This window comes from Leptodactylus fuscus, chromosome 1 (assembly GCF_031893055.1).
Source record: "Leptodactylus fuscus isolate aLepFus1 chromosome 1, aLepFus1.hap2, whole genome shotgun sequence".
Classification (NCBI taxonomy): Eukaryota; Metazoa; Chordata; class Amphibia; order Anura; family Leptodactylidae; genus Leptodactylus; species Leptodactylus fuscus.
The window spans coordinates 63233768-63251019 of NC_134265.1; the positions used below are offsets into that span (position 1 = coordinate 63233768).

The following is a 17252-nucleotide window of genomic DNA, read 5'->3' on the forward strand; positions in this document are numbered from 1 at the left end:
AACCAAAATGTGGTGTCACAATGGGTTATCTAGCTTTAACACACTTATGTCACATCAGGGAGGGTTCACACGGTGTAACGTGCCGCGTGATGTGGCACGTCTACGCCGCGGGAGCCTTTGCGGGCCGTACACGCTCCCATTGATTTCAATGGGGTCGGGGGTCGTATGCGCCGCGCTAGTTTGCGGCTGCAAAATCATGGCCGCAAACTAGCGCAGCGCATACGATCCCCGCTCCCATTGAACTCAATGGGAGCATGTACGGCCCGCAAAGGCTTCCGTGGCGTAGACGTGCCACATCACGCGGCACGTTACACCGTGTGAACCCTCCCTCAGATTGATAACAGTTTACTTGACTAAAACCCACATAGCTTATTGACTGAAACAGTTATTATTACCTGATAGAAATAGAGCTGTGATGTCACAACAACCTATCTAACTTAAACCCATGTGTGATGTCATAGAAGTTTACGTGACTGAAAATCATATGTGATGTCACAGCACCTTACCTAATTGGAATTCATTTCTGACATCACAGCTGTTTATCTGACTAAAACACACTTGTGTCTAAGCCACTCACCTTACACACACAGTTGTGATGTCATAGCAGCTAACCTGACTCTTGTGATATCACCACAGCTTACACAGAGCAGGCACTAACACCCAAGGACACTTGTAGAACAATAGTATATGGATGCCATCATTTCCAGCTGTTATTTTCATAACACCTGGGTGCTAGAATACCTCATACATGGCAACCTAGAACACCCCTTGACCTCCGTACCAATCCACCAGTGATTGTGAGACCTGGATAAGACAGAGTGTCCATGTTACCTCATAGAAAGTACTATTGGGAGGGGCCACACGGTGGCTCAGTGGTTAGCATTGCAGCCTTGCAGCACTGGAGTCCTCAGTTCAAATCCCGCCAAGGGCAAAAAAAACCATCTGCAAGGAGTTTGTATGTTCTCCCTGTGTTTGCATGGATTTCCATCCCATACTCCAAAAAAAAAACATACTGATAGGGAAAAATGTACATTGTGAGCTCTATGTGGGGCTCACAATCTACATTTAAAAAAAAAAAAAAAAAAAAAAGTACTATTGGGTACTATTATTTTTTAACGTAATAGTAGGCCACCTCATCTGCATGTGTCTGTTCAGTTTGCTGATTTTTTATTTATTAATCTGTCCACCTGTTTAATAGATATGGCCCCAGTAGATTATACGTGAATTAGCTCTTGTTACCCAGAGTACATGCACTCTCCTATTAAAAAGAGTTGACAAACTCAGTATATATATCCAATCCAAATATATCTATATATTAGAGTAAGAAGTAGAGTAGAAGAGTAGTTCTACTCTGCGCTTTGAAGGACCAGGCTGGTTCATGTATAACATGAATACACTTACAGTCATTATATTGTAGACCCTCTGTGCTTCCAGTCTGGATGGCTTGGAGCCACCTCTAAGGGTATTATCCCAACAGACTCCCTGGTCTCCACCCTTTAAGCCCTATATGAGGATCTGGTGTTCACTGCATGGAGTCCACTATGCCCCTAGTTCCTGAGGTGGTTTGGTAGCAGCTCACCAGACATTTCAGAACTGCGGTGCTGGGCATCACAAAAACAAGATAAATGCATAATGTGCACAGAGACTAAAACCAGGAAGGACTGGTGTAAAGGCTAAAATCAGACAGAGAAGGACAAGACAAACAGGTAGCAGAAGGCACAGCTACAGGTGGCAGAGTAACACTGCAGAAATCCCAAAGACTGGTGCTATAGTGGTATATAGGATAAACTACAGAAAGCTCAGAGTCTACAGGAACAGACTAGGCAGGCAGACAGACACAGACAAAACAGATGCATGCAGGACGATGCATACAAACTGAACAACACATTGCTCAGTCAAAGTGAGATTGAAAGCATGACTGACTTAGGTCAGAAGGAAGGTAAGCAGGTGAACACTAATTCTTAAAGGACAGCAGTACACACATAAGTAACAAGCAGTTAGATTTGCTGGAAAGGCAGAAAATACAGAGAGCTGGTATTACAAATACTACATATGTACAGCATTTATATGTATTCTAGGGTGAATTATGTTTAACATAAATTTATACAAAGTCTGTGCATCTGAAAGAAAAGCAATCTGTAACTTTTGCATAAATCATCTTAACATGATTGTCTATATTCTGTGTTCTAATAGGACATTGCCATCGAAAACCCTATGCGTTGTGTGGCTTTTACAACTAATAACGCTCCGGTTATTGTTATTACAAGTAGAATTGGAAATCTTCCATCAAATAACAAGGTCTATACATTCACACGTAACAATGGATTGCTACTGGTAAATATTCTTATTATTATACTGGGGTATGATACACTGTTGTTCTGACATTCTCATACATTTCTTGGTACTGCTACAGATCAAAAAAATTGTGGTAAAGCGGGTCACTGGGTAGGTTTTAGGTTATCTTCAAATGCTAAATCTGAGTGTGCATGTGTTTTGGGGAAGAGGGGATTGCGGTTGGCAGTTCAAGTGTTTGGTAGGCAGTTATCTTGAGTATGGCTTTTGTTTGTGTGTCCTGATATTGGGAACTATTGATTGCAAGATGAATTGGAGTCCTTAACCAAAGGTACATACATAGAACACAATGGAGCCCAGGCAAAGTTGAAAAGCTGTATATATGATTTATTGTAGAGAATGTGTTGGCGCTGTAAGTTAATGGCAGAACCTAGGCATTTTTTTTTTTCTGGTGCATCTATGATTAACAACTAAATACCTGTCTCATATGCTCCTAAATGTAGGTACAAACCCTTCAGGTCCCAGCAACAACAAGTCTAAAACATTTCTCACTTGGAAGTCTGGGAGATTATTTGATCATTGGAAGTAATACAAGCAACTCTCAGGTTAGTTTGCTTCATTTTTGACATTTTTTGTGCCTAACCAGTGTATCCAAACGCTTTCTTAAAAAAATCTAAATAACATATTTGTGTTTAACTGTCTATCTGCATAATAATTTAGTTGTTTTCCATATGTTTTCTGCCATGACAAATCCCTAGTTATGGATGATATATGAACCCATATATATCTATGGTCCCATACGGGTGTTTATAGTCTATACAGATCTGTGTCTGCGCCATAGAAACCATCAGCATAATATGGAGCAGATTCTATTCCTGTCATATTTGTAGCACAGACTCGCCCATACAAGTGCCATCAAATCTTTCTACTGATTAATGATTATAGATGAAATACGGATTCAATACAAACATGTTTTTATGGACATCAAGGCTAAGACCCCATGTAACGAAACACAGCTAAAAAGTGCTGCAGAAAAAAACGCTGCAGAAATGCATCACATTTTTCATTGCATTTTTCAGTTTTTCTCAGCATATTTTATTCTTTTATTAAACCTATATGGAAAACGCCAGTGTTTCCACTAATAGGGCCAGTTCACACGGAGTTAACGGGTGCGCATTGTGGCACGTATACACGTTTCAGAATGTGAGCGCTCAGAATAGATCACATTCATTTCAATGGGTTGTTATGGGTGTACAATGCGCATAATTTTGTGCGCGTAATTTTGTGTGTGTAATTTTGCGGCCGCAAAATTACACGTGTTATACACCTGTAACAACCCATTGAAATGAATGTGATCTGTTTTGAGCGCTCACATTCTGACACGTGTATATGTGCCAGAATGCGACCGTGTTAACTCCGTGTGAACTGGCCCTAATAACTGCGATTTTAATGGCTTTTTAGAAAACACAGCTTTTCCATAACAGATTTTTTCCTGCAATGTGTGGATGGGATTAGCCAGACTCTCATTCACTTTGCAGGTACTGTAAAACACCAAATTTTTGCAACGAGGGACTTTAGCCTAAAGGAGTTGTCCGGTTTCAGCAAATATATTATTGTTTATATAATGAAAAGTTGTGCAATTTTCCAATATACTTTCTGTACCAATCAGGATTTTTTAGATCTCTGCTTGTTGATAGTCCATGATCATGTGATCAACACACAGCTGCAGCTAGCTACAAGATAGATGATTATATTACTGTGACTGTGTAAAGCCCTGCACCTGTGTATTTATCACATGATCAAGGACTGAGTTTTATCCACTGGAAGTAAAGAAAGAAAGACAGCAGGCAGAAATCTAGAAAACCATGAGGAATTGATACAGAAAGTACATTGGAAAATTGTAGAACTTTTCATAAATAATATAATTTAATTCTTGAAACTGGACAACCCCTTTAAAAACCATTGTGGTTGTGTGCATGTAGCCTTAGAAGTGACAATTGTTTATCAGGTCTGAGCATGCTGTAGTATTAAAGGGAGTCTCTCATTAGTAAAACTCATTTTTAAGTAAATATACCTCTGAATAGCCTTTAAAAAGGCTATTCTACTCCTGCCTTTATATTTTTAAGACACCCCACCATTTCATTATAAATCCCTATAAATGTTTATGCTAATCAACCCCACGGAGCACCCTGGGCATTCCCCAGGGCCTCCAAGCACCACGCCACGTCATAACTCTGTTCATGTCTCTCCACTGCTTGTGCTCCGTCTGCCCTACTCCTCCTCACATGTTTGTCCACCCAGATTGCACTCCTGCAGTTGAAATCTCGGGAATGCACAGTTCCGCTCCATTCCGAGCGGTAATGCGCATGTCCAATGGCCATTTTGGTGTAGTTCACTGGAGAACTGAGCATACTGCTCGGAGGCCCTGTAGAATGCCCAGGGTGCTCCATGGGGTTGACTAGCGTAAACGTTTATAGGGATTTATATTGAAATGGGGGGGGGGGTCTTAAAAATATAGCCTTTGTAAAGGCTATTCAGAAATGTGTTTACTTAAAAATGAGTTTCACCAATGAGAGACTCCCTTTAACAGTCCTCTTCCCTGGCAATAAAAGACCTAAGCCAGACCCTGAAAAATTAGCCGTATTCCATTATTCTTCTTCCCAAAGAATTTTACAGTAGGCCCTAAGCTTTGTGGTATGTGGTCCAAAGACTGTGTGCTCCACACCACTTCAGATGATACTTGGCGTTATTCATGGTAATTTTAGGATTAGGTACACTTACAATTGACAGGGGCAGATGTAGTAGATCAAAAACTTCACAAACTGACCTGTCATTTCTCTCCACATCACAAGAGGATCTCAACAATACCTTGGTTGGTGAATAGAAATGAATTCCTGCAGTCATGTTCCAAAATGAAGAAAAGACTTTCCTAGAACAAGTAGCTCAAACTCCATATTAATATTTTGGGATTTTAAATGTCCAGAAATCACATATAGATATTAAGTTTAGTCCTCAATGTACTTTTGGTCATGCGGTAGAGTTGACAACCCTCACTAAGATCTCTGAACTTAATTTAAAACGATATAGGGATCACTTTGTCAATGTTTCTGTTCTTTTAGGTATTTAAATGGAACAATGGCATGTTCCTACAATCCCAAACTCTCTCAAGCCGTGGTGTTACAGGGCTAACAGTATTTACTCGTGGAGGACTTGTCTACCTGGTGCTGTCTCTTGGAGGTTATGACCAGAAGTCTTTGCTGTTCTTATGGTCTAACAATCAGTTTGGAAATCCACAAGATGTGCCAATCACTGGAGCTATAGGTGTAGAGTCTCTGACCATTGGTGGAGACGTCTACATTGCTTTCCTAAAAGGTATGCAAGTGGTACATTTTATTTTGATGCCTGTCAGCAATATGTACTGGAAGTATATCATAGGAATGTGACATTTGTGCAGGATTGGTTGTGGAGGAGAGGTATATTTCTACCAGATTCCTCTCCTATGTAAAGTAGCAGGCACAGGTCTTCAGTTGCTAATTAATGAATTACCGTAGTTAATTCAGAGAGGGCGGGTATTTAAAGAGGACCTTTCACTACCTCCAACAAGTCCAACTTTGTACATCCCAATACAATTGGAGTTTTTTTCTCTAGCCCCCACTGTTCCTGAACTATAAGTGCTGTTACTTTTGGAGCCTGGCATACTATTTAGGCTCTGTACTGTCAGAAGGGCGGTGTCAGGCAGGAGTAGACAAGGGGTGCAATTCTGAGCTCTAACACTAGTTGCGTCTGATTGGAGCTGTAAATCACACCCTCTGTCTGACCCTGCCCTTCTGACATTACAGAACTTAAGTAGCATATCAAGAACCAAAACTTAGAGGTGGAGGGGAGAAGCTCTCCAACTGCTATCTAGAGTTGTTTAAAGTTTAGCAAGTGCTAAATAGGCCAGAATTTTCTGAAGTTTTGTTTTATTCTCTGTATGCTTGCAACCTTATCAACAAAACCTGACCCAGTGTCAGCATACACCTAACTGCTTTTGTTTTGCCTTGGTTGTTGAGATAGGCATCTGTCTTTTGACCCCAGCAAAGGCAATTTCAAGTATATTTTTATTTTATTTTTATTTTTTTGTAGTGAATTTCTCTGATTTCTCTTTATTTCTGAATCAGAGACTGTATAACAGCTGTGATCCTGCACCTAATATACTAGATGTAGAGGCAATGCCCATTGATTGAATTATCTGTGATAACAGTTAAAAAATATCTTTAATTACATACAATTTATTCATATTAAAAAATCAAGTGAAGGCTTTAAATATATAAATACTGTTAATTGCTGTATTTGTTATCATCATATTATCAAGTAGTAGATGACAGGAATTAGATAAATCAGTTTGTCTGTATAACTTTGTGACAAGTACAGATCTGATGAACGATGTGTCAAGTACTAAAAATGCTACAAGAACATTGTCAGATAAAATTAAGACCTTTCAATTTTTCATTCTTTTTTATATAGCGGCAGAAACAGATTTTATTCATATTTTCCTGTGGGAATCGGGACAGACACACATGAAAGAAGTACAAGTCATTCCATTTAAAGCCGCACGGATGATTCATACATTTATGCCGTCATCTGGATTTGGTAAGATTCCATATAATGTATGGTGTATTTTAGGTATATTGTATAGAAGTGAAAGCTGTGACGCTCCAGTTATTGTGAACTGAGTCTTCACAAGAAATGAGGACATTTTAGCAAAACGCTAGGGTTTTACAGCAACTTTTTGTCATTCAACAAATTTGCACCAATATATTGCAACAAAGATTACAGAAGATGATATTAGTTAAGGATAGAGAGTATAAAGTCGACAATAAAAATGAGAGAAAACTCAGCGGAATCCCTTATATCAGTGATCTTGACCAACAATGGCAAAGGAGGATCGGTCATGTTGGATTTCAAAATGATAATCCTATTTTCTTGTGGGAGATAAAGAGACTGCCCAACACCTCGTATTCCAATCTTAAAATTGTATCATGCACACTTGATGAAATTGACAATGTAGCTGGGAACAGAAGCTTACAGTAAGTGTAAAACCAGCTAAGATGTTATCCCAGGAAAAGCCTCTATTACTTATCCACAGGGTAGGTGATAAATGTCTTATCCTTAGGATACAAACAATTCCCCCTGCTGGGACTCTAACCATTCTTAAGATCGCTGCAAGTCTGACCACTGGAATTAGACTTCTGTAAGAGGTCACAAGCTCTTCCTGTAAATATAGTGTAAGACAGCATAGAAAGTTGAATCTAGTGGATTAAGAAATATGTACACTGATATTTTGTTTCTTTTTTTAAGCTCACCTTCTAATTGCTGGTGGAAATGTATCAGCATTGTATCGTCTGAACTCTGAAAGGGGACAGTTTTCACTATTGCTCTTGGCTCCATCCTCTCAACAGTTGATCTCCTCCGTTGTTGTCTCATTAAATGTGTCCAAAACCATCATCGCCTTGGCTGAAGATTTCAACGCACAGATCTTTGAGCTAAGCTCAGTATCCAATCAGTCTGACTTCATTCCAAGGTAAATGCCAGCTGTCTAATGGTAAGTACATACTGGCAGCATGGTAGAGTGTGGCTCTACACATAGGCCTCCTCTGTCCACTAAGTTGTTGACCAATTAGTTCTTTTATAAAGACTGCCAGTTTTCAACCAAAGACTATATGTCATGCCTCATGATGGGTATTAACCCAAGACATTGCACATTATACGGTATTAAGAGTACAAGCAGTGTTTAGTCAACCTCAGCTAGCACCTTGAGTAAACTTACTTAAAAGATACCTATGTAGAATGGCTAATTTTCTATAATTTTCAAATAATTTAAGCCCTCGTGGGCAGGGCCCTCTACCTCACTGTGCCAGTCGGTCATTGTTAGTATTATATCTATCTGTATAATTTGTGTATTGTATGTAACCCCCAAATGTAAAGCAACATGGAATTAATGATGCTATATAAATAAATAATAATAATAATAATAATAATAATAATATGTGCAGATATCCATCTATGCAGCTCTGAACTGTGCTTCGTGTTCATGATGTATTCTACACTGTGGCCTACATTGGAGCATTCCATTGGAAGCATATGTTAAGAAATCTTCCTGATGTAATAGAGATGAGCGAGTACTATTTGAAACAGTAGTTTCGAGTAGCAAGCCCCCATAGTAATGAATGAACGCAGCCGGGGCCGGCATCCTGCTGCTTAACCCCCTGCGCGCCAGCCGCTCCCATTCATTCCTATGGGAGGGTGCTATTCGAAACTACCGTTTCTAATAGTACTCGCTCATCTCTAAACTGAACCATTGGTGGAAGGCACATACAGCCTGCACAGAGGCTTACTCTTCTAGTTAGACTCTCTTTTTATAACTTTATCTATAAAATGTATCTGTCACAGAAGAAAGAAACATGCTACTAAACATAGGTATTATACAGCCTGGATATATCTAAGATCCAAAGATTATTTAGAGATACATAAACACAACAAATGGTATTAAAAAGTGATGAAAAGAGTCAAGTTTAAGATCTAGCCACAATGTAGTTAATTTTTATCACTGTGACGAGATAAAATGTACATCAGTTTCTGCAAAGATCCCTGAATTCCACAGAACCAGTCATAAACTTGTCACTAACTACTTATGAGCAGACAGTTCCTGTCACACAGCTATAAAGAGGGAGATCACAAGTCAACCTCCCTAACCACATACTAAGTTATTTATTTATCTAGCATCCCATGGGTTCCTGTACCCCAGTGGGTAGATATAGTACAGTCTCTAGCATCCCATGGGTTCCTGTACCTCAGTGGGTAGATATAGTACAGTCTTTAGCATCCCATGGGTTCCTGTACCCAAGTGGGTATATATAGTACAGTCTCTAGCATCCCATGGGTTCCTGTACCTCATTGGGTAGATATAGTACAGTCTCTAGCATCCCATGGGTTCCTGTACCTCAGTGGGTATATATAGTACAGTCTCTAGCATCCCATGGGTTCCTGTACCCCAGTGGGTAGATATAGTACAGTCTCTAGCATCCCATGGGTTCCTGTACCTCATTGGGTAGATATAGTACAGTCTCTAGCATCCCATGGGTTCCTGTACCTCAGTGGGTATATATAGTACAGTCTTTAGCATCCCAAGGGTTCCTGTACCCAAGTGGGTAGATATAGTATAGTCTCTAGCAGCCCTTGTGCTGATGCAACATGGGATTGATAGCAGTGCAAAGAAAAAGAGAAATTGGAAAGCAAAGATAGAATTTGATCAGAAACTCAGGAGAAGCAGGGATTTGACTATAGTTTGGCTTTGTGGATTAAGACTTACAAACTGACCTCACACCTTATGAAAGGGAGAAGTAGTAACATTTTTATTTGGGTCCATATATATTGTACTTGTAATAGTAGTGATTCTGTTACTGCTCGCTTTTCTGGAGTCCATTGTGTGTCGCTCATTTTGTTGTATTAATGTTGTGCTGTGTCTACCTTTCTGCTAGTTCAGGTGAGTTGAAGTTTGAGCCTGGACAGAGAGAAGCCATATTCGCAGTTAATATCCTTGATGATTCAATCCCAGAGGAGGATGAAACTTTCAGAGTGAGGTTGAAAAACGCAAAAGGAGGCGCAGAGATTGGTATACATTCCTATGTCACCATAATCATCCCAACCAATGACTATGCCCATGGAGTTATCGCCTTTGCTCAGGTGAATTTAGTTGACGATATCATTATTGGGATGTAATATATATTAAACCAGTTTTATATGATTTATGGACATCTGTATGTGTTGTTTTTAGAACTCATTGATGAAGCAAGCAGAAGAGATGGAGCAGGACAATCTTATAAGCTTTAGCATTGAGCGTCTCTATGGAACCTATGGCCGAGTTGTGGTGGAATGGTTTGCCAATGGCAGTGTTACTGATATATTTCCTGCATCAGGAGTGGTATGCATTTAATATACTGTACTATATATCTGTGCAAGAAGAGATGTATTCTACCTTAAATATGATATTTTAACACATACACATGTATAACCTTACCAACAATCTCAGAATGGCTCGTTGGGTAGTTCATTCTCCATTTACATTAGATTATTGGACCATGGTCTTTGGTTACAAATGTGATTCTTGGAAGTTACGTATTCTCCTTGTGGAGATCCCACTGGAGTAGGGAGACTTACAGGCAGTAATTCCCCAGAAAGGTGTGCAAATAATATGCTCTCCATCAGAAAGAAAGTAGGGTATTAGTTGACTAGTTGAGATGCCTTTGGCACAGCTCCTGGAAGGTGCTTGTTCACCAAACAATAACTAATAAACAGCTTTCTAGAAATAGGTTCCTCTGGTTTTGCCGATATCCCTAGTCATATTTTAAGGCTCTTTAATGGGTCAAATGTTGACATACTGGATAGCTACCTATCGGTCACACTAGAGCTGTATTATTCTGTATCATGTTTTCTTTATATTCTAGGTACCAACTAAACAGTCATTTGTCTTATTTTCTCTCCTCTGTAGGTTACCTTCTCAGAAGGACAGGCCCTCACCACAATCGCTATCACAGTTGTGGCAGACAATATCGCTGAGCTTGCAGAGACTGTGATGGTTGTCCTAACCAAAGTAACAACAATGAATATTCAGGATCCCCATAGAGGAGCTATACTGGACCCTAATAGATCAGCGGCTGTGCTGACCATCCTGCCCAATGACTCTCCACACGGTGTGGTTGGTTGGCACAAAAATTCATTTTCTGTTAAAGTGGATGAACCTGAAGGTGGGCAAACAGAAATGTGCATCAAATTCTTTCATCCATCTCTGAGCTTTTTATGCAGTTATTGTAAATGAATTATTTAGAATTTTTATTTAGAATTATTTGTTTTCCTAGTTCTAGTTTTTCTACAAATGGCTAATTCCAGTTACTGGATTTTGTTTCAGATGTTAATATTTTACTACATGTCTTTTTATCTATGGTTTTGTAATATATGACAGATTTGTGACACAATGTTTTACAACGGTTTCATACTTCTAAATAGGGTTTGTAAAAATGCATGCACATTGCAAAACCAACCCAATGTCAAACTTTCTCAAATGGCCGCATATGAATATTCCATAACGGATGTTATGTAACAGCCATGTACTATACTGATTACTATTAGGCATTCCTATAAGTCCTGAATTCCTTATTATAATTTACATTTGCTGTATACAATTGTTTTAAAACATACCTGAATGCTCCAGACCAGCAACCTGCCAAAACATCAGTTGCATAAATAAACTTCAACAGTGCTGACCTTACATTGAACACAATCTAAACCATTTTCAGACAAGGCTATTTAAATTCAGTTCAATATACAGTCCTATGAAAAAGTTTGGGCACCCCTATTAATCTTAATCATTTTTTGTTCTAAATATTTTGGTGTTTGCAACAGCCATTTCAGTTTGATATATCTAATAACTGATGGACACAGTAATATTTCAGGATTGAAATGAGGTTTATTGTACTAACAGAAAATGTGCAATATGCATTAAACCAAAATTTGACCGGTGTAAAAGTATGGGCACCCTTATCATTTTATTGATTTGAATTCCCCTAACTACTTTTTACTGACTTACTGAAGCACAAAATTGGTTTTGTAACCTCAGTGAGCTTTGAACTTCATAGCCAGATGTATCCAATCATAAGAAAAGGTATTTAAGGTGGCCAATTGCAAGTTGATCTCCTATTTGAATCTCCTCTGAAGAGTGGCATCATGGGCTACTCAAAACAACTCTCAAATGATCTGAAAACAAAGATTGTTCAACATAGTTGTTCAGGGGAAGGATACAAAAAGTTGTCTCAGAGATTTAACCTGTCAGTTTCCACTGTGAGGAACATAGTAAGGAAATGGAAGAGCACAGGGACAGTTCTTGTTAAGCCCAGAAGTGGCAGGCCAAGAAAAATATCAGAAAGACAGAGAAGACGAATGGTGAGAACAGTCAAGGACAATCCACAGACCACCTCCAAAGAGCTGCAGCATCATCTTGCTGCAGATGGTGTCACTGTGCATCGGTCAACTATACAGCGCACTTTGCACAAATAGAAGCTGTATGGGAGAGTGATGAGAAAGAAGCCGTTTCTGCACGTACGCCACAAATAGAGTTGCCTGAGGTATGAAAAAGCACATTTGGACAAGGCAGCTTCATTTTGGAAACAAAAATTGAGTTGTTTGGTTATAAAAAAAAAGGCGTTATGCATGGCATCCAAAAAGAAACAGCATTCCAAGAAAAACACATGCTACCCACTGTAAAATTTGGTGGAGGTTCCATCATGCTTTGGGGCTGTGTGGCCAATGCCGGCATCGGGAATCTTGTTAAAGTTGAGAGTCACATGGATTCCACTCAGTATCAGCAGATTCTTGAGAATAATGTTCAAGAATCAGTGACGAAGTTGAAGTTACGCCGAGGATGGATATTTCAGCAAGACAATGATCCAAAACACCGCTCCAAATCCTCAGGCATTCATGCAGAGGAACAATTACAATGTTCTGGAATGGCCATCCCAGTCCCCAGACCTGAATATCATTGAACATCTGTGGGATGATTTGAAGCGGGCTGTCCATGCTCGGTGACCATCTAACTTAACTGAACTTGAATTGTTTGTCCAAAATACCTTTATCCAGGATCCAGGAACTGATTAAAAGCTACAGGAAGCGACTAGAGGCTGTTATCTTTGCAAAAGGAGGATCTACTAAATATTAATGTCACTTTTCTGTTGAGGTGCCCATACTTTTGCACCGGTCAAATTTTGGTTTAATGCATATTGCACATTTTCTGTTAGTACAATAAACCTCATTTCAATCCTGAAATATTACTGTGTCCATCCGTTATTAGATATATCAAACTGAAATGGCTGTTGCAAACACCAAAATATTTAGAACTAAAAATGATTAAGATTAATAGAGGTGCCCAAACTTTTTCATAGGACTGTAACTGCAAGAGGACTATTGAACCTTTTATAGGGATGCCAGAATTATGACTACATTACAGTTGATGGAAATTGATTCCTAATATCATTCTATAGCTCTATGAACTAGGGATATACTATCATATACACTCTGATATGTGGAATCTGTATATTCAGAGGGAATTTGTCAGCTCATAATTTTATTTAGACTGAATCCTTGTAGGATGCACTATGTGAAGATGATCCTGATGGATGGTTGTGATCCAAGTATCATTGGCATTTTTTTTCATTCCAAACGGTGGAAGAGAATATATTGCATACTGACTTCTAATAATACTGACTTCATTCACGTGATTGTTCTTATTATATTATTGGAAGTTATGTTGCAATTGAATACGCGTTGTATAGAGAAGCTGTGCGCTGTACATGTGCGGTATGTGTTTGTTTTGTTGCCTCTTCAAGGACAGAATTGTCATTTACTTCCCGTAGTTTGATGTTACACTGTGTTATGTCAGAAGTAATGCTGTTTTATCTTTTCAATGTATAGTGAATCAAGTGATCATAACCCTGCAAATTACAAGAGAGCAAGGCTTTGTGGGCGACATTGCTATTTATCTTCAGTCTACACCAAACATCTCCCTGCCGCATATGAACAGAGCCACGGAATATGACGATTATTTAATAAAAGATAAAGTCGTAATTATAAGAGAAAACAGAGCTGTTGGTCAAGTTAATATTACTATCTTGCCTGTAAGTAAATGCATATAATGTGATGTATTCATTAACACTTCACAAACCTAAAGCTCCTGGGCCCCAATGCAAAATTTGCAATGGGGCCCCTAAGTACTGTGTGACATTTACAATAGTGGTTTATTTTTTGTAGAAGTAGAGCTTTGGGGCCCCTCAGAGTCCACGATCCGGTTGCAACTGCTACTGCTGCACCCCTACAGCTACAACAGTGAGCCAGCACCTATATATGACATACTCTGACTACTTCATGGGCTACCATGCTGCTCTCTGCATATATTACACTTCACTAAGTAGATGCATGTTATGTTCTGATTTCCAGATTGCAAATATGACACATATTCTATGACAAGATCACTGGCAGAAATCTGAGGATTACACTTGTATATGCTGCTTGTGGGAACAACTAATCCTTGGCTTTTCTGTGCAGAATGAGCACGTTACTTATTCACACTGCTGACATATTTCCAGCTGTGCAGGCAAACCTCAGCACAAAGTTTCTGTACTATGTGAATTGGGTTGTAGAAATCTCATTGACATACCTGGAATGTGCATAGTCTGCAACGAAATCCATATCAATTCTGAAATTTGTTAACGGGGTTGTCCAGGATAAACTAAGAATTAAACACTAAACTACAGCACTCCAAAGTAGTGAAAAAGAAATGATGCTGCTGAACTATGTGTTTTAGATAGATAGATAGATAGATAGATAGATAGATAGATAGATAATATTCTGGGTTATTGGACAGCCATAAGAACTATATTAAATTATGGGTGTGAGTAAAATACCAAATAAAAATATAAACTCGAATTTGCTCGTTTTTTTTCTCAGTTTTCTGGTTTTGGTCTCAGAGTTGTTCTGTAGCTCTGTTGTAGACAAAATGATGAAATTAACAACATTTCTGGATTATCAGATGCTGTGTCATACATGTGCCATCATCCATAATAGAGGATGTGGCTATTGCTTCAGTCATGAGTTTCTGCTACATTCTGGATTTTTTTTGTAATTTTTACAATTCTTGTTTCAGGATGATATTCCAGAGTTAAATGAAAGTTTCCTCTTAAACATCACCGATGTCCGGTTTGTGAATTCATCCATCTCAAGTGGACTGCCTGTTATCAAGAGGCCTGGGGTAGAAATATGTGAAGTAGCAATACTGGAGAATGATGACCCAAGAGGCGTCTTTCAGTTCAATGTTACTAAGGTACATAGGCTTCGCTTTACAGATTTTTTTGTCTTTATAAGCACCACTGGCCCAGTAGTTTTCTTCCATTGCCCTTTTAACTTTACAAAAAGGAGATGTAGTAAGGGCATGCTGTGGGTAAAACCAGCGGTCCCATCAGATTTATCATAATTTTTGCCAGTTTTTTGGCATAAATGATGACTTTGTAGCTGGCAGAGATTTTATCCTAAGTGAATGGACTACTGGCTGCACTTGTCTTTTCACAAAGCCTGCACCATATTAAGTGCATCCTCCAATAATGCAAGGCATAACAAGACCAGCATTGAAAATCCGGCTCTTAATAAATGTGTAAATACATAAATAATAGAGATGAGCGAACAGTGTTCTATCGAACTCATGTTCGATCGGATATTAGGCTGTTCGGCATGTTCGAATCGAATCGAACACCGCGTGGTAAAGTGCGCCATTACTCGATTCCCCTCCCACCTCCCCTGGCGCCTTTTTTGCTCCAATAACAGCGCAGGGTAGGTGGGACAGGAACTACGACACCGGTGACGTTGAAAAAAGTAGGCAAAACCCATTGGCTGCCGAAAACATGTGACCTCTAATTTAAAAGAACAGCGACGCCCAGCTTCGCGTCATTCTGAGCTTGCAATTCACTGGGGACGGAGGTTTCCGTCCAGTTAGCTAGGGGTTAGATTCTGGGTAGGCAGGGACAGGCTAGGATAGGAAGGAGAAGACAACCAACAGCTCTTATAAGAGCTAAATTCCAGGGAGAAGCTTGTCAGTGTAACGTGGCACTGACGGGCTCAATCGCCGCAACCCAGCTTTCCCAGGATCCTGAATGGAATACACTGTCAGTGTATTCCCGTATACCCGATATATACCCCCGATACCCGTTCCAACGGTGTGCCCCCCCACCTTCACCCCAGAAATACCCTGCAAATCCCCTAGCAATAGAATCGGGGCTATATACACCCACTATTTTTGCTACTGCCGTATAGTGCCATTGTCTCACTGGGAATTCAAAGAATATATTGGGGTTACATATCACTTCAATTCCAGGGAGAAGCTTGTCAGTGTAACGTGGCACTGACGGGCTCAATCGCCACAACCCAGCTTTCCCAGGATCCTGAATGGAACACACTGACAGTGTATTCCCGTATACCCCATATATACACCCCAAATCCCCGTTCCAACGGTGTGCCCCCCCACCTTCACCTCAGAAATACCCTGCAAGTCCCCTAGCAATAGAATTGGTGCTATATACACCCACAATTTTTTCTACTGGTATATAATGCCATTGTCTGACTGGGAATTCAAAGAATATATTGGGGTTACGTGCACCCACAATTTTTGCTACTGGTATATAGTGTTATTGTCTCACTGGGAATTCAAAGAATTTATGGGGGTTATGTGCACCCACAATTTTTGCTACTGCTATATAGTTCCAGTTTCTGACTGGTAATTCAAAGAATATATTGGGGTTACGTGCACCCACAATTTTTGCTACTGGTATATAGTGCCATTGTCTCACTGGGAATTCAAAGAATATATTGGGGTTACGTGCACCCACAATTTTTGCTACTGGTATATAGTGCCATTGTCTCACTGGGAATTCAAAGAATATATGGGGGTTATGTGCACCCACAATTTTTGCTACTGCTATATAGTTCCAGTTTCTGACTGGTAATTCAAAGAATATATTGGGGTTACGTGCACCCACAATTTTTGCTACTGGTATATAGTGCCATTGTCTGACTGGGAATTCAAAGAATATATGGGGGTTACGTGCACCCACAATTTTTGCTACTGGTATATAGTGCCATTGTCTCACTGGGAATTCAAAGAATATATGGGGGTTACGTGCACCCACAATTTTTGCTACTGGTATATAGTGCCATTGTCTCACTGGGAATTCAAAGAATATATTGGGGTTACGTGCACCCACAATTTTTGCTACTGGTATATAGTGCCATTGTCTCACTGGGAATTCAAAGAATATATGGGGGTTATGTGCACCCACAATTTTTGCTACTGCTATATAGTTCCAGTTTCTGACTGGTAATTCAAA

The 17252-nt window shown here is 39.6% G+C and overlaps 1 protein-coding gene across 2 annotated transcripts in view; it reads left to right on the forward strand.

Moving 5' to 3' along the window:
- ADGRV1 (adhesion G protein-coupled receptor V1) overlaps positions 1-17252 on the forward strand; it is a 355871-nt gene that overhangs the window by 106180 nt on the left and 232439 nt on the right. For both annotated transcript variants that reach the window (XM_075271519.1, XM_075271528.1), the window contains 10 exons: positions 2194-2334; positions 2796-2897; positions 5412-5664; positions 6799-6924; positions 7633-7855; positions 9813-10017; positions 10109-10255; positions 10823-11078; positions 13795-13997; positions 15023-15199. In XM_075271519.1, coding sequence (XP_075127620.1) covers positions 2194-2334; positions 2796-2897; positions 5412-5664; positions 6799-6924; positions 7633-7855; positions 9813-10017; positions 10109-10255; positions 10823-11078; positions 13795-13997; positions 15023-15199 — 1833 coding nt within the window. The remainder of the gene's footprint in view (positions 1-2193; positions 2335-2795; positions 2898-5411; positions 5665-6798; positions 6925-7632; positions 7856-9812; positions 10018-10108; positions 10256-10822; positions 11079-13794; positions 13998-15022; positions 15200-17252) is intronic.